Below are 19,134 nucleotides of genomic sequence, written 5' to 3' on the forward strand. Positions count from 1 at the left end.
TATTTTAATTTGTCTCTTCCTCAACCCCTTCTTCCTCCTCAGAAGCTTTCCTTTGTAACAAAGAAAAAGAAGTTAAGCAAAAAAAAAACTAGCACATCATCAGTATGTGACGTGTGCAACATTCCACAGCCACTGTCACAGTTCTCCATTTCTCTGATGGCAGAAGGAAAGCACATTTCCTCATCACTTCTCCAAGGCTAAGATTGAACATCAGAATTACTAATTGCTATTCATTATTAAATATGTTCAGGAAGGTAGATATTTTTTTAAAGGCAAGTCCTAATCAGCTTAAACTGTAGGTAGACCAATAATGTAATCTGTCATTAGTATAGTTTTTAGCTAGTGTACAAAATCAGCTAGCAGCATTCAGCAAATTGCTTGCATTTATATATCACTTTAAGATTTAAAATGCACTCGACTCACAACAATCTGTGAGGTAATAATATAATTATTATTTTCTCCATTTTACATGCTATCCCTAGTGATATGGATTCATCCTTTATCTCCCTATTTTTATTTTTACTATTAGTTTTGATTCAGATTATTCCTTATAATATTTAAAATATAAACTGATGCTGCTCATGCTTTTTAATATTTTTCTGGATAGTATACTTTTGCAAAATTAAATTTAAAAACTCAAATAAAAATCTGACTGCTTAGAATGATTAAATTTTAAAGATGTAAATTTCATTACTTGTTTAAGACATTTAATTCACTGGCACACAGTGAAACAAGTAGAGACTGGAGGTGATTGCCCTTTGTCCCTATGGTAATATCACCCTAGGAGATGATAAAATGTTTGCAAGTCAATTGAAATGTTAAGAAAGTGACTTTAAAAAAATTATTATTTTGAAAGTAATGGATATTGTGAAATGAATCTTAAATAATTTACAGAAAATATTTGTTTCTTTTTTAAAGTAGAAATCTAATTTAGAATTCAGTTTAAATGAACAAATGGAAATTTTTGAAGATTTTGTTTCTCTGAGTATTCATGGAAGGTTAATGCCCATGACTATTTTGAACCCTCCAATTTAAAGGTTTATATGATTTTTTAAAATGCATTCACTTTAATTAGGAAATTCTTAACACTTCTAGTCTCCTGAGCTTAAGGTGACAAAAACAACTAAGTGTTCATGGGTTTACTGATGGCATCAAAAAGACATTTGTAGTTAATAAAGTTGGGGTGCTCTCTTAATCCTTGCTAATAAGGAGGGGTAGAAGATGATTGAGATGATAGGAGAGGAATGAAAGGGATGGCTGAGATTAGGGAAGGAATGGACAAGGTGGTAAATTGGATAGTAAGGGAATAGGTGTGGTATTCAGGAGAGGCAGCTGAAACAAGCTAGACACTCAGGCTAGAGACAGAGGATACTGGGGGGAATAGGCTGATCCCTTCCAGGCAGGAAAAGTATCTATATAGATACAAGGAGTTGGGCCAGTCAGAAAATGGTTTGAATCTGTTTTGAGGGCTTTTCTTATCAGTTTCTCAAGTCCCTGGAGGGAGGAGTTGAAGGACTCCACCCTGTCTGTGAAACTGATGGGTTCAGGAGGAAGTCTCTGGTAAGGACTTCCTCTCAAGATGGATGCCTTCAGTTCCCTCAAGATATAAAAGAAATAATTCCTCCCCTCTTGAATTCTTGCCTAATCTTCAACACAATGATTCACCAGAGGGTTTGAATAGGTAACAAGGGGATTTATTAATATTCTAGGTTAGTCAGAAGGAGAGAAGGGTTTGGATTTCTGACAGCTGCTAGGGAGAAACTCAAGGTCAGGGAGGGTCACAGGAGTGGGTTAGACTGAGAGAGAGCCTGCTCTCCCAGCCAGGAAAGATTTGGCTGCTTTTAAAGTAAAGTGTAACTAAATCAATAAAATAAGGGATAGTTTGTTTCAAGGATGTCCTACTTGCCTATAGGAAAACTAAACCCACAAAGTCTAATCACTAAAACACAAAAGCCACCCTTCCTCCCAGAGCCCACAGGGAAAACACAGGAAAGGTAGCAGGGGTGTAATATGGAGAGGTCAGGGAAAGGTCCAGAGAAATTAGCTAGGTTCAATTTTCCAGAGACAAAAGCACAGGCCAAAAGCAAAGCCAAAACCCAAAGGCAGAGCCTCAGTTAGAACCACTGCTCTCTTCAAGCCTCAGGTTCCAACTGAACTTCTGTCAGCATTCCAAGGCTTCTAACTGCCAGAAGTTTTCAGTTAACTTTTGCAAGGGCAAAAGCTTTTGTTGCATCTTTGCATTACACATTCTATAACAATTTTTGGAAGGAGATTGAAGAGATAACTTTTATCTTTAGTCTAGATTGTTACATAGAAAATAAAAGGCAAGCCAATCTGCCAATGGACATTTTTTAACATTTTTAGGTATGTACTTCACAGTATCATTACAAGGTAGAGCTGGACAGGATTTTAGAAGTCATTTAGTCCTATTCCATTTTAAAGAAGAGGAAATTGTGTCAAATACTAGGGAGTAAAGGGTAGAACTGGCGACTTTAGATTGTCCATGTGTTTTTTCTGTTGCCTGCACTTTATCTCACTGGTTTCCACTCTTGCCATGCTGAGGCTGGACTGAACACATTTGTGTTGTTTCACACTAGAATAAGCCATGATCCAATATATCTATTTTCCGTTCATGCTCCAGGTTTCTTTGCTGCCCTTCATCACTGTTCTGTGCCAAAGCACTACTTCATTCTTTCTTCTGTTGATTCTGCTGCTTCATGATTCATTTTGAGGTATTTTTATGGAGATTTTTGTTGTTATCTGGAGAAGGATTGGCAAATCCAGAACATTTCTCACTCTGCCATCATAGCTCCCAGAAGTGAAAATCCCATATCACACTCTAGTACTCTTTCTATTGTGCTTATGTCAGACATACCTATGTACCTGTAGAATTTTGTAGTTCAGATATCTTAAAAGATAAAACACATCTTTAGAAATTGGACATAAATACTTACACTAATGTCATTTGGTATTATATGCAGTCAACTAGCATTGATTTTAATACACACATTTTGTGTTCCAATCCCTCTACTAAACACTGGGGATATTTAAAAAAGGCAAAAAAAACAAACAAACCACTCCCTGCTAATGGAGATGAAAAGAGTATTTGGGAGTTTGGGAGAAGTGCGTAAAAGGGTGGAGGGAAAACTCAGAGGAAAAGCACTGGGACTCAGTCAGGTAATGGTGGTGGTGGTGATGATCAGGAAAAGACTATGGCAAGAGATGGATTGAGCTGAGTGTTGAAGGAAGACAGGAAAGGCAAGAAACGGGGATAAGAAGGAGGAGAGAATTTTAAGGCTGAAGGAGGAGCATTTAAAAATCATGGAGTCTAGAGATTCAGTGCTATGTGCCAGGGACACCAAAAAGGCAAGTATAACAAGAGGGCAGTATTGGGAAATAAAGGGAAAAATTCTAGAAATGTAGAAAGGGCAAAATTGTAAAAAAAATATTTATTTTAATAAAATTTTGGTGATATTGTCTATTTCTTATATCATCACAGAATCTCAGATATCCCTCTCTCTTTTCCTCCCTGAGATGATATCCCATATGATAAAAAGAAGCTCTTGAAGAGGAGACGGCCAGTAAATCAATCAATACATTGAAAAAGTCCCAAAACATGTGCAACATATAACATCATTGGCCCTCCTCTTTCTATGAAGGCATGGGTTGGGATGTCTTAGCTATGTCTTTTCATCCAAGTCTTTATAATTTTGTTGTATTTTGACTTTTTCGTATGCCACTTTTCTTTCTATATTCATAGCTGTATTTACTGTATATATTTATTTCTACTTCACTCTGCATCAGTTCAAATAGATCTTTCTATGCTTCTCTATGTACTCCATTCATAATATACATAATTTATTTTTTTAATTTTTATTTTAAGTTCTAAATTGTCCTCCTTCAATACTTCCTTCACATATTGAGAAGGCAAGAAATACAGTTCCCATTGTGCATATGAAGTCATGTAAAACACTTATTCATTATCAGTGGTGTGGGGAGGAAAGCAAGAAAAGTAAAGGGAAAGAATATGCTTTTTATTACACTCAGATTTAATCACTTTTCTCTCTGGAGGTGAATAGCATTTTTTCTTCGTGAGTTCATTGGAATTGTCTTGGATCATTGTCTGATCAGAGTAATTAAGTCACATTGAGCATCCTTACAATATTGCTGTTTCTGTGTACAGTGTTCTCCTGGTTCTGTTCCTTCAACTTTTCTTTAGTTTATGTAAGGCTTTTCAGGTTTTTCTGAAACCATTCTGCTCATCATTCCTTATAGCACAGTGGATCCCAAACTTTTTTGGCCTAATGCCCTCTTTCCAGAAAAAATATTACTTAGAGCCCCCTGTCACATACTATCACTGCCCCCTTACAGTTTATTCACTGCCCCCAAATGCACCTGTGGCCATCACTGCGCCCTGGATCGCTGCATTACCCACCAGGGGGCAGTGGTGCCCACTTTGGGAATCACTGTTATAGCACAATAGTATTCCATCATAATCATACAACTTGAATAGCCATTTTGTAACTGATAGGCATCTTTTCAGTTTCCAGTTCTTTGCCACAACAAAAAGAGCAACTATAAACATTTTTGAAGAAATAGATTCTTTTCACTTTATTTGATCTCTTTGTGATATAGAACTACTGGTAGAATTGCTGGATCAAAGGTATGCACAGTTTTTCCCTTTAGTAATAGTTACAAATCTTTTTGTCATGAACTTCTCTTATTCATAGATCTAATGCAATTTTTCATGCTTCTCTAATTTGTTTATCATATCACCCTCTGTGTATCTATTGTGACCTTATTTTGGTATACAATTTGAGATGTTGTTCCATGCCTAGTTTTTTCCAAGACTGCTTTCCAGTTTTCCCAGCAGTTTTTTTTTTCAGATGATGACTTCTTGCCCCATTTGCTTACGTCTTTTGGTTTAACAAAAACTAGCTTAATGTGATCACTAAATTTTCAGTATTATGTTCCTAAACTATTCCATCAATTAACCCCTACATACAGTATTACTTATAGCATAATATTGTTTACAATTCTTAGCTATCACAAAAAATCCTACTATAAATATTTTGGAATATATAGGGATATTATCCTTATCAAGGTCTCCCTTGAGACATAAGACTAATAACTTAGTCTTTGTTTCAAAAGGCATGGACATTTTAGTCACTTTATTTGCATATTTCCAGATTGAATTCCTAAATTGCCTCAGCATTTCACATCTCTACCAAAAAATACACTAGTATGACTATCTTAGTACTGTAAGGGTTCAAAATTAAAGGTTGTATTAAATGTATAAAAATGTGGTCACCAAAAATATATTACTCATGTCAGGATGACTTTTTATGGTAGTTTATTTACAAAATCAGAAAGAGTGGAAAGTAAGGAAATGAGAAAGTAGATAATTACTCCAAGCCAGTTCCAAACCAGGCAGGGCTTCAGCGGCCTGAGCAAAGAGGGGCCCAGAGGTAAATTAAACAAGGGTTCTAGCCACGAGGCCTCCTCCAAGACAAGGGGCCTCTGCAGAGGCCAGTACCTCTAGAAAAGCCAGGAAAAGGAGTCAGCCTTTTCACTTACCCACGTGGTAATTCAAAGGGAGAGATTCAAGAATAGTATCACCAAATTTCAGTCTCAGGTCCACAAAGCAGATCCTTCACCAGCCTCCAACTCCAAATCCAACTCAAACTCAAACTCTGAACTCCAAAGAACTGACTTCACAGGAAGTTACCACTGCTTTTAAAGATGCTTCTTTGCATCACTTCCCATGCATTCCTTCCACTTTACATGGACCAATTGTAGCTTTAGTTTTGTTTATGACTGCCCAAAGGGCAGTCATTCATTTCTGTTTCATCACCCACTTTTGCACACTGGGTTACAGATTTCCCCATTCTTAAGGATAAGTGGGGGTATATATGTTTCTGATGATTAAATCTAAAAGTGGGTGAGGGGAGAGTTAATCCCATCTTCATAATCCCTCCTATAATCCTTTGGAAGACTAGTCTCCCCAGTGAACCATTTGACATAATCATCTTGTACCCCTAAAAATCTTCTAACTACAGGTGCATACAACATTGCACCTTTTAAGAGGAAACTACAATAGTTAGAGATAAGAGAGAAATAGAAGAGAGAAAAAGAAAATCCAATGTTTGCTAGGCTCATTGACAAAGAGCTAATTAGGGGGCAGTCCCCTTTGGCATAAGAGTGTACATTCAAAATAACTGTGTTCAACCCCTTTCAGTTCAATAAATTGCACCCCAAAGTTCATTCTGGATCTTCTGATACAGTGTAGGTTTATGCAGATATTTTTCTCCAAATAGTTCATTTTCTGGATTCAAGGAGTTAGCAAACTTCTTTTCCTGAAATTTTTCTCAAATAGAATTTTATATTGTGGATTTTATAAAAATATATACAATACAACTCTTCCAGCATTGACTTTTGCCATTTTGGGGTCATTTTTGCCAATTTGCAAAGTGTTTTATAAAATCTCACAGTTGTTTTGATTTGATTTGTTATTATTATTATTATTATTGATTTGTAGCATTTTTAATGTTCTTGTGAATACTTTGCAATTCTTCTTTTGTGTATGTTTATTCATATATTTTGACCATTTATCTATATGCTATCAATTTTATATATAGATCACACATAATAAATATTATATACACAGAGAACATACATATGTAAATGACATAAAATGATACTTAATAATTTATACTTTTAATGTTGTACCAATCAAATTACTAAGGAGATACTTTATATAGAACTTGATGAAATAATAATGAATTTCATTTGGAAAACCGAATGATCTAGAACAGTAATTCCCAAATTAGGCTCTACTATCCTCTGGTGGATGCTGCAGTGATCCACCGGGGCGGTAATGGCCACAGGTGCATTTATCTTTTCTATTCATTGCTATTAAAATTTTTTAAAAATTAATTTCCAGGGGGCTAAGCAATATTTTTTCTGGAAAGGGGGCAGTAGGCCAAAAACATTTGGGAACCACTGATCAAAGGAAATAGTTAAAAGTATTAAGGTTAAAAGAAGAGGGAATAGCCCTTCCAAATTCCAATCTATATTTAAAAGCAGTAGTCATTAAAACCATCTGGTAATGGTTAAATAACAGAGAGATAGATCAGTGGACAAGACTAGAGAAGCAGTAGAATTCAACAGCCCTGTCTTTAACAAAGTGGAAAGCATTACATTTATTAGGGAATAAAAACTTCCTATTTGATACAAATTGCTGGGAAAACTGGAAAGAAATCTGGCAAAAATGAGACTTAGACCGATACTTTACATCACGATCCATAATATATTTTAGATGAATATATAATCTTAATTTTAAGGATCATACTATTAAAAACGTGAAAAGAAATAGATTGTATATCTCTTATAGTTATTAACAAGAGATGCATTGTTAACCAAACAAGACACAGAGGCAATTTTAAAGAATAAAATAGATGACTGATTAACCGATTTTTAATTTAATTTCCTTTGGAAGTTCCTTTACAGGTAGATTGATTTCTTTTTCTGAGAATGGGTTATTTAAGATATCTATCTGGTATACTGATAGTTTGGGAATCTTAAATTTTTGAAGATATTTCTTTATTTCCTTCATGTTTTCAGTTTGATATTATGTAATTGTGCATAATATATTGTGATTATTCTTTCTCTGCTGTTTTTCCTATGATTTCATGTTTCTCATTTGCTATTTTATTGCTCTGATTTTCTGTTCTCTTTTAAATCAGATAAACTTTGTGTTCATCAGTTTTATTAGTCATTTCAAAAAATAAGCTTTTAATTTTATTATTTCTATATATTTTTGTTTCCAATTTATCTATTTCCTCTTTAATTTGTAAATATCCTCGTTTTTGCTATTTTAGGTTTATTTGTTGATTTTCTAATTTTTTAATGCATATTAGGTTAATTAATCTTCTCTCTTTATATTGTTGATGTGTAATGGTAAGTATATGATTTTCCCTTTGAGAGCTACTTTAGGTGCATCCTAGACATTTGGGCCTGTAATTTCATCATCATTTTCTTTTACATAGTTATCAAATTATTTGTATGATTATTGACTTTTCTTTTAATTTTTTTGTTTGGGGTATTTGAGAAGCAAACTATTTCTTTGGTTCTGATTTTCTTTCTTAAATGATTTTAAACTTTTCATTCCTATTTCATGTTTATCTTCTTTCCTCTATGATTAAATTCAGATTTTCAGTATAGATCATATTGGGCTGCATCCTGAACTCCAATGCTCTTTGAAACATATTATTCTATTCACTCTTCCTTTTCCTAGTTGACATAAAATAATATTCCATTATTCCAATTATTTCCTTTGTATTTAACAATATTTCTCCTAATGGCTTGCAGAACTTATTCCTGAACTGAATTGTTAAATTTAACCACTATCTGTCTTGGAGTTTGTACTTGAGTTTTTTTTTAATGAGATGATATGTGAATTCTTTCATTTGGAATTTCATTTTCTGTTTTTAGAAATTCTGGGCAGTTTTCTTTATGGTTACCTGAAATCATTTGCTAGATCTAGAGGTCCTGTTTCCTTATTACTTTTTTCCTATTATTTTATCTTTATATTCAAGGTCTTTGCAATTTCTTCTTCCAGCAATCTTTGCTACTTTCAGTCTCCTTTCCTCTTATTTTCCGTATCACTCACTTCCTGACTCTCTCCACTGACTATGATTTCCTTCGCGGTTGAATTGCAAAGTCCAAGACTCCTCCTACACTGGGCAAATATCATGGTATATAAGCTTAGATTTCTGCCCCAACTGACTTTTGGGTGCTCAGGAATGGCTCAGGTTTGATGTATGCTCTTTCCCTCACACTTAGTGAAATCTTACATAGTTCATCACATGCAAGGAAATTGTGAAGACATTTCCCATTTCTCTATTCTATAGTTCTTTAATCAAGAATTGGGAGTTCAGAGTTTATTGGTACTGGCAGTTCAAAGATTTTAAGTACTGGTGTTACTGGATTATAACCCCTGGAAATCTTTTGCTTTTCATGGGCTGTGGTCAAGCTGGCTATCCAGGTCCTAGCAAACTTTTGTTGTCTGGAGTTGTGGGGAGTGTGGTGAAGAATGGGATTCAAAGAAAGCTTTTGATCTTAGCCTGTGTTGTGACTTTGGGTCTAATAGTACAACCTACCTGCTGGTAGCATGAGAGATGATGAGTGATGCTAAGTGAGTTCAAAGTCAATGAAAGTAAGCCTCTGAGTTTGAGTTTTTTCTTTACCTTCTTTTGGATTTTAGGCGTTCTAGACCATGGAAGCAGCCAGTTGCTTTATCTTTGATATACAACCTCTGTTTTAGAGTGGTTTTAAATTTCACAAGGATCGGAGAAAATGTCTGGATCACTATTTTGTTCCTCAAGTGACTTGGAAATTTGTGAAGGATTTCAAAAGTCCATCAGAGGATTTAATGTTTGATCTTGGAGCTCATAGAGAACCTCTGGAATTTTCTGAGTAGAATTCTGATGTGGTCAGATCTGAATATCAGGAGAATAATTTTGGCAATTGAATAGAGGATAGACTGGAATGGGGAGAACCTTGAGATGAATAGACAAAGCTCCCAGACCAGTAAGGACCAGGATTGACAAGTGAGTAGGGAGGCCTTAAAAAACAAAGCAAAGCAAAGTGAAACAAACATAGTGAAGATAGAAAAAGCAATACTTGGCAACAGACTAAATATATGGGGTACATACAAGTGAAAAGTTGAGGTTTCATTCCACCAAGCTTTCATTCCTGGAAAAATGGTGGGGCTCTCAATAGAAATAGCAATGTTGGGAAGAGAAGGGTATTTTGAGGAAAGAAGATAACGTATTCTGTCTTGAACATTTGTTGAGTTAAAGATGTCTTTGGAGATCCAGTTTGAGATGCCTAATAGACAGTTGGTGATATGAGCCAGAAATGATAGTTGAATTCTTTGGGACTAAAAAGTTAATCAAATATGATTATAGAAGGATAAGAGAAGAAAGACTAACACAGAAATTTGGGACAGAAGTGTATTGGAGCTAGCTCAAACTGGCTTGGAAATCCTATTGTTAAATTTTTAGTATAAGCATTTATACATCAAAAATCAACAAACACTAAAAATTAACATTTGATTTTTTGTTGCTTACTAGACTTAAGAAAGTGTCAATAATGTAAATTAAAGATAAAAATGTGTCATGGATATAGTTTATTTTTTGACAGCTGACTGTTAAATTTACCAGCAAAACTCTGGGGGATATTAGGAAAGTATGAAATTCTAAGTAAAAGAAAATATACAGGAGAAAAAAATGATCAGTGGTGTCAAAGGTTGCCTAGAGATAAAAAAAGATGAAGATTGCATTAAGATAGTTTTTCTTAAGTTCTCCCTTTTTCTCTTTAAGAGGCAAGGGAGCAAAAAGATTTCTGAGTAAAAGCTCCCCTCTCCCCCTCCCTCCCCCTCCCGGCTGTGCAGGATGTCAGTTTGTGACAGTTAGAAGGGTGTGGCTAGGAGTTGGTTAGTTAGTTGCAGGCATTTGTAAAGGGACTTTTGTCAGAGAGGAGTTTGTGGCTCACTCTCTCTTGGACTGGGAGTTTTCTAACTGACAGTTGGAGACAGAGAAATGGATTTAAGGCCTTAAAAGCCTTATTGATTATTAATTAGCTTGGGTAGATAGATTAGTTAAATAGTGAATAAATTATTACATAGTCAGTGTAGAGAATTCTATGCCTAGGCCTAGCCCTAGCAGAAGAAACTGCCCTCAAAGGCAGATAGATTTAGGGTTTTTTAGAAAATTTTAGTTAGGATTGGGATCTTAGGTATAGTTATAAGCTATTATAAGATTATTCTTACTTTCCTCCTTTCTATTTCCTATCCATACTTTCCTAATAATAAACTGTTTTACGTTTAAGAAACTGCTCTCCTGACTTTGTTCAAACTCCTACCCCAAAAAATTAACACTTCACAATTGAGAAAAAGCAATTACATTAGACAATTAAGAAATCATTGGTAATTTCAGTTTATTGATGAGTTTGGAAGCCAGATTGCAGAGGATTAGTATGACTACTATTTAATCAACATTATGGTCATCCCTAGAACCTATACATAATAATAAACTATATGGCTTACCTAGTACCATTTGATTTTATTATTATGACTTTATCAAGCCATTATCAATATGTGATTGGGACTGATTAATAATTAGTTTTGTTGTGAAGAAGATTAGATTAGTTACTGATTAAGTATTAAGGTGTATCTAGTAGGAAGGAGCTGGAGCTGGGAATTCCAAGATGGAATGAAGGAGCAGGAAGAAGTGACTTGTGCTCTTAGAGGGACTCCATTAGGGGTTAGCACAAACTGTGGTTAGCCCTGGGAGAACTCAGAGTAAAAGGACATCCTGCATCCTGATTTCCCCTGGGATCCTATGTGGTGGTGGCATCTAGCAAAGAGGTCAAGATTTTCAGTGCTGTACCAAGGGAAGAGGAGAAGTTTGAGATCTGGTAGACAGTGTCTCGAGCACACCTTCTCTACTTGGTACCTGAGACCACCTTGGCTCTTGGAATCCAGAGTTCATCAGTGGATTGCAGTGAGAACCTGAAAGCCACATTAGCCCTTAGCTGTGTTCAAGCCTGGCAGGACTGAGTCTGAGGCAGTCACCCAGAGACTCCATTACAGCTCCTTTGGCCCTGTCTGTTTAGGTCACTAAGTTAGTGTAGAAATAAGTCCTCCCCTTTCCCTGTGGGTTTTGTCATTAGGTTTTAAGGGTTTAGAGTAGACATCCCTATCCGACATTTTAGTTGTTCATAATTAAAACCACTTATAACCTGTTACCTTGCCGGTTGTATTCTAAGCCTCTGGCCCCAGGGTGACAGTTAATTAACTGTCCCTTTGTCAGTTAGGAGCAGCTTGGCTGTTCTGGTCTGAGGGTCTAGTCTCTCATAAACCCCAGTGTGTGTAACCAAAAATCACTTAGTTTTATTATAATATCCCTAGTGTCACCATTACCTTTACTTATCATTTTCTATGTTTTAGAATCCTTTCCAGCCCATTTTTTGTAAATATCAATACTCAGTCAAGAAATATGCATATATTGAGTACCTACTATTTGCAAAACATCATATAAAGAATGGAGAAACCAGTAAAAATATGAAACAGTTTCTACTCTTAAGAAGTTTATATGAAGTCAAGGAAGGCAGAAATGAAGAGAAGAATTAAAGATAGGGTTGTGCTGCAGATAAGCAAACTTGACTTGTGAAAGTCTATTGCTAAATTTTCTCTGTTAGCATTTATACCTCAGAAATTGACAAATGCTATAAATCAGGCCTTGATTTATTATTTGGATTGTCTAGACTTTTAAAAGTAATGGAAAAGTGTCAATAATGTGAGTTAAGGTAAAAAGTGTGTCTTGTATACAATTTTTTTCTTTCAGAAAGTCAGTTAAACATTTACCAGCATATTACTGGTTCTAGCTTGTGACAATTTATATATAAAAGCTATAAGTGGTAGATGAAATAGCTTTATAATTTAAACATTTATTTTAAAATTTGTCAAAAGTATTATCCTTAGATAAATCATATATTTAATATCAAAATGATATTTTCTATCTTAGATTCCAGGTATATACAACTCTCCATTTAGAGATCCAGATCCAATGGAATTTGAATTAAGGAAAGTGAGGGCTTTTCAAATGCCATCCGCAGCCCCTCAAATTCAGCAGACAGATTATGAAGACCTTTCCACCTGGCTTGCTTGCACAAGCAAGCGTTCTTTCCCAAGATCAGACATTTTACCACCCATTAACAGGAAGCAATGCCAGGTATTTTATAGCTCTTTTGTAATAATTCTGCTAATTTGCATTATCACAAATATTCTTTGTCTTTGCATCATGCTTAGAAGGATAAGCTCATTTTAAATAACCTAATTTTAATTTTAAACCAAATATGTCAGATCATTTTATAATGAACTTTTATAATAGGCTTTTCAAGTTGTCTTGTAGTGGAATTTTGTTTTATTAAATATTGCATAAAATAAGTGGACTACTAATCAGGGTCTAGAAATTTTTTTGTTAAAATGGTATTTTTCTATTGTTATTCTCAGAAAATGTATACTTTCTGTCAAACAATTAATTTAACTTTTCATCTTGTAATCAGTTCCTTATTTATGTAATGTTTAGTTTTTATCCGTAGAAAGGAAAAAGAGAAAATCTGATAATATTAGGCTTGGCCTGAGACAAAGTATAATCCACAAATATAAAGGGTTGTCATATTATTAACTTTATTGTTTGTTCCCAATTCTTTATTATTCAACTTTTAAACCCTTGATTATTCTCTCAATTCTGCTACTGTTTGGTAAATTTGTAAGAAAGATTTGCAATTAATAGTGCCAGCTTTGTCATTGAACTCTTTCTACCACTGACTCAGCTGAGAAATTAAATATCTTTTTAAAATCTCCAAATACTTAATTACTTATTTCTAACCAAGTAAATTATGAGAACAGGGAAAGTTATACCTAAGATTAAGTCTGATAATCTAAAAGGTTAGAATAGAGAAGAGATCATTTGAAAAGAGAACCAAAAGATAGAAGCTGGAAAGATTTCAAACTTCTTCTGAGTCACGTCTTCACAGTATAACTTCGGTCTTTTTAAAAGTAAATTGTCAGAATATTTAAAATACCTATATTTTAGTGTCAATATGAAAATAAATTCTAAAGGCAGATATGGATTATTTTTTAATTCTTTGCTCTTTGGAATTGTTTGCACCACTACTCCTTTCCATTGGTATAGATAAGAGAAAGTTAGCTACATATTTTTTGTATTTCATTATTAGATTATCACAAGTTAATTTATATTTTGAGGAAAATAAATACCTGGGTTAATTCAATTACAACATATGTATTAAGCCTAAATGCCATAAAACTTCATGGATATACCCTAGCAGCAAACATTGGCCATAGACTATTTCCTTTAAAAGGAGAAGAGATAAACAGGATGTCAGAGTGGCAGAAAGTGCTGGACTGATCATAGACTTATTCTCTCCAAGTAAAACATTCACATACATCAAATATGCCAGCCCTAAGGCAAGATGACTACAAGAATGTCAATAGATTAGAGCACTGATTGCTGGAATAGTTTGTTTCTTATTTGGAGGGAAAGCTGAACAATTAACAGTTGGCAACAGTGGAGCAGAAAAGGAGTGGACAGATTTCAAAGATTTGTTGTACAGTACCCCATTTACTCATCTGTGTCAGAACGTTTTTAACATCAGGATTTATTTGATGAAAAGGATGGGGAAACTCAGAAATTACAAAATCAAAAATAAGAACTAGCAGGATAGTCCATCTGTTTCTCAGAAAGCATTTAACTCCATCAGAAATAAAGTGCAATAAGATGTAAGACTCTTGGCTCAATAAGAAGGCAGATGAAATTCAGTTTTAGGTTGATAGTTACAACTCAGTGCATTTCCATAATGCCCTGAAGGCTATTTATGGGCCAAAGACCTTTGATGCATCCCAGATACTAAAAGCTGATGGAACCACACTGCATAAGACATGATTTTGGAGAAACAGGTTGAGTGCTGAACTGATTCCATTTCAGCAGAGATTTACAAGGTAGGTGGTCCACTACTCATATAAACCTCAGTGAAAACTTCTGGCTTATATAGCAAGAGGAGATCATTTCCTTAGAAGAACTAGGATCCCCTCATTGTCCATCTCTATACAGGAAAAGGAAATAGGTTGTCCTATGTCAATCACTGGAAGGATGTCTCCTTTAATTGTGGCTGGCAAAATTCTTGCCAGAGTTATCCTTATTAGATGATCCTTCAACTGGAAGATGGTCATCTAACCAAGAACCAGTATGGCTTCACAAAGGTCTGAGGAATAGTCAATATGTTATTTGCTGCCTGATAACTCCAGGAGAAATGTTAGGAGCAGAATAGGTTTGTACATGTTCATTAATTTGACCAAGGCCATTGATATTGTCAGTCATGAAGGCTCATAGAAGATCAGGGCAAAATTTGCTTTCCCAAAAAAATTCATTAGTATATGTCAGTTCCATAATGTCATACTTACATGAGTTCTGAATTAGGGAAATACTTTCATGTTTTCCCTGTCATCGTTGGAGCAAAGCAGAGTGGTGTCCTTCCTCCCATGCTTCTTAACATATTTTCAGGATATTTATAGACACCTTCAATGAGGAGAAGAATGGCATCAAGCTTAGCTAAGTTAATAAATTATTTAACTTAAAAAGATTACAAATCAAAACTAAAGTGGAGGAGAGTTGGTGTGAGACTTTTTGTTTGCAGTTGATTGTGCCTTAGTATACTCTAAGAGTAAGATTCAACAAAAAATGAATTGATTCTCTGCTCCTTGAGCTAATTTGACCTAACAACCCACCAAGAAAATAGAAGTTCTCTACCAACTAGTATTGCATCATTCATTCTGGGGCCATTGGTTACAGCAAATGGAGGATTTTTGAATGCTATGGATAAATTTACTTAACTTGGTGCAGTATACTTTACAGAGATGTATACATAGATGATAAGGTTGTTGCATTCATTGCCTGATCTACCTCATTCTTTGGGAGATTCTGAAGGACTGTGTTTAGGAGATATGAGTTATTAGGCCACCTACTAAACTGAAAATACCCAGAGCCATTGTGCTGCCCTCATTGTATGCCTATCAAACTTGGACAGTATACCAGAATCATGCCAGAAACTTGAATCACTTCTATTTGAACTCTTTTAGAAAGATTCTAAAGGTTAACTGACAAGATAAGACACCAAGGTCCTTTCTCAAGCTAAATTGCCAAGCATTCAGATTCTACTTCAGAGAGCACAACTCTGATGGATTGGTCATGTTGTAATGCCAAACACACCCTGCCTAAAAGACTAATTTATGGAGAACTCACACAAGGCAGGTACTCACATGGTGTTCAGAAATGATAAAAGGAAACTCTAAAGATCTCTCTGAAGAACTTGAGTCTAATTTGTGGGACATGGGAGATACTGCTATAGTATCAAACATGACATTTCTGCATCAAAAAAGGTGCTGTGCTCTATGAGTAATGCAAAATTGCAGTAGCTTAAAAGAAACTTGAGAAGCACAAATGGACATCTCCAGCATAAATATTCATAGAAGTTATTTGTGCTCAACCTTTGTTAGAACCTTTGAGCTTGAATTGGTCTGGTCAGTCACAGTTAACCACACTGTACATTGATCCAACAGAGTGATATCATGTTGGTTTTCTCTTCAAGTATGAAGCACAACTACCACCACAACATGATACAACTTGTACATTGTCGCAACACATTAATATACAAAATTTATTTACATTTTACATTACAATACATTTAGAAAATCTTGACATTTTTGTTAACTTCATTTAGAGCTGACACATTTCTAAAAGTTAAATTCTAAAGAATATCAAAGGCTTTCTGATGTGTCTTGAAAAAATAATGTGACCTTTGTTTCAAACAAGATATCAGAACATATAAACTTCAACATAATAACCAAGAATTGACTATAATAGGGCAAATGAAAACAAGAAAGTCCTGGAATCCAAGTCAAAGTAAATCTATAGGCTTAGACTAAAGTCAGAGTGAATCAACAAGGCTATTACTTTAGATAGAAAATAAGTAGAGGATATGAAACTTGTAAGCATATTCAAGACTTGGAGATGAATCAAATGGGAAAGATCAAGTCAAGCAAAAAACAAACTAGAAACAAAGCAGAGTCCAAAATTGAGTATCAATCCAGAAGAGCAGGATTTGCCCATCAGTTAAGTACAAGCTGGCATGTAGATGTCAGGGCCCAAAACCCAGAAAGCTGACATTACTGATGTTAAGACCAGATATCAGTATATTAGATTATTAATGGAGAAAGTGAATATGGTTCTAGCTAAGAACTCTAGTCTCTGTGGTATGGGGTCAACAAAGTGGCAAAGGAGAAGCCACAAGAATGATTTGTGGTTGAATCAATCCTCTGCTTCATGATAGTTTTCTAATATCCCATTCACAGGATTAGGTTTGATCTCATGGTATATATTAGTGGGCACACATGGTAAGATTAGAGAAATATTGTAGGAAAAGATCCAAGAAGATCATTATTCTTCCAAAAAATAACATTAGTAAGCTATATACATGTTACATCATTGATAAAAGTATATTTAGATTTTTTTCAAATTGTCATTAGAACTAACCTACTTAGTTTGAATATTCTCAGTGACAAGTCTTAACCTTGACCCTTTTTAAAACAGTGATAGTTTTTAGGAATAAAAGCCATTTGGAGTCAAGTTTTGTGAATAAAGTACGTTATCAAGCTGGCTAACATAATTTTTATTTAAAAGTGACATTTAAATACCAGTGGAACTTATTCTTACATTACTCTGAAGGCAGTTCCAAAATGTATGGGTTTTTTGGTAATACAGTAGAATGGTTAAAATATACATTTATTTTGGAGAATCCTACTCATTTAGATATATAAATTCTGATATTTATTATTTCATTGATCCAATTAGCAAATATTTATTAAATCGATGCTACATGCAAACATCATTATAAAATATTATTTTATAGTCATACTTCATTGAAAACTTTTTTTTGTTCAGATCAATGATTTCATAGGCATGGGGTAACTCCTGGTGTGGAAATTCCATCTACCAAGGAAGAATGGCAAGTCATTTATAATTTAGTTTTAAAGGAACTGAAAGATTAAGTGACTTGTCCTTGGACAAAAAATGTATGTCATAGATGGGACTTAGACCCAAGTTTTTGACTCCAAGACCAGCTGTATGCACACTAGCTCATCCTTCCTCTTAATGACAATGAAAAATGACAATCATAGCACTTTATCTCATTGAAAACATTGAGCTCCTTGAAGACAGCAACTTTCTTTATATCCCTAGAATCCAGCAAAGTGCCAGGCACATAAAATGTGTTGATTGAATTGAATTCATATCTTTTTAACTCAAATTATTTTATTAGTCATTTTATTTCTTTTAAGAAATCAACTCAAATAGAATTTCTGCACTTGGATTAGTTATGTTTCTCACATGTTGATTTGCTATGTTGATTTGCTAGACAGATGGCATTTGTACTGTAATGTATATTTTAAATGTTATTAAGGGAAGATTAAAAATTAAAAGCACTTAAGAATTCAGAATGTGGGCTGCTAGATAGAAGATCGTAATAATGCATATATTTTCTCTCTCCATAATTTACTTCTTTATAATAACAATGCCTAAATAATATACTTTGACTTTTGTCTATATTACACACTATAATTATTCCTGTTACAAAAACACCTTTTCAAATAACCAAAATGTCCTTGCTTCTTAGAGGTAGTGTTTAAGTGATTATGAGATTTATAGCTCTTTAAAAGTAGAAAAATTAACTATCCATATGTTTTCACTTAAGAACATTGGTATTCCACATTTTATAGGTAAGAACTATACGTGGAAGATACTGTACATAAAAGAAAAAGTTTTCATGTAACTGATATATCTGTTTTATCAGATCTATCATTTTTATTGTTGTATTAAGTAGTTACAGTCTAACAAAAGTACAGATAATAGTGAAATTAGTCATCGCTTCATTAAAGAACATTAATAAGATAATTCACACAGCTTCCACCTGAAACTTGAAGATATTTGAATAACCATAATTTGATAGAAGAGGGGCAAGTAATATTTGAAGCAAAGAGTAAAGATAACAGGTGGGTCAAAACTAGACCTCGATTCTTTATTTCTATGGAAAAATTGAGAATAAGAATGCTATAAAGAGAGACAAGTCCATTTGGGTACTCCTCCAGATTTAGTCACATTCCAATACATTCTCTTAAAAAATGGGATATGTAAATTGCTTTTTGATGTTTGCTGATGCTAAGGGAATAGTTTATTTCAATGACAAAAAAAATATATTGCTGAATATATGATAAATTAGATTTTTTTGAAAAATCTATATTGATATTTTTAATTTTCCTCAGGGCAGCATGATACTTTGATAGCATATTATATAGCACTCTATAATCATTTTTCCACATATTAAATCATGCTTTTAGACTGAAATGATTTAAATAACACTTGAAAGAAATTATGTCATAAATAATAATAAAGAATATTTTATGTCTAATTAACAATATGGTCACTGTTGAATTAA

At 34.2% G+C, this 19,134-nt stretch overlaps 1 protein-coding gene across 1 annotated transcript in view; it reads left to right on the plus strand.

Moving 5' to 3' along the window:
- Positions 1-19,134, plus strand: part of SPATA17 (spermatogenesis associated 17) — a 273,537-nt gene that overhangs the window by 222,929 nt on the left and 31,474 nt on the right. Inside the window, exon 7 of the mRNA XM_044674960.1 lies at positions 12,591-12,797. Coding sequence (XP_044530895.1) covers positions 12,591-12,797 — 207 coding nt within the window. The remainder of the gene's footprint in view (positions 1-12,590; positions 12,798-19,134) is intronic.

This window comes from Gracilinanus agilis, chromosome 4, assembly GCF_016433145.1.
Source record: "Gracilinanus agilis isolate LMUSP501 chromosome 4, AgileGrace, whole genome shotgun sequence".
Classification (NCBI taxonomy): domain Eukaryota; kingdom Metazoa; phylum Chordata; class Mammalia; order Didelphimorphia; family Didelphidae; genus Gracilinanus; species Gracilinanus agilis.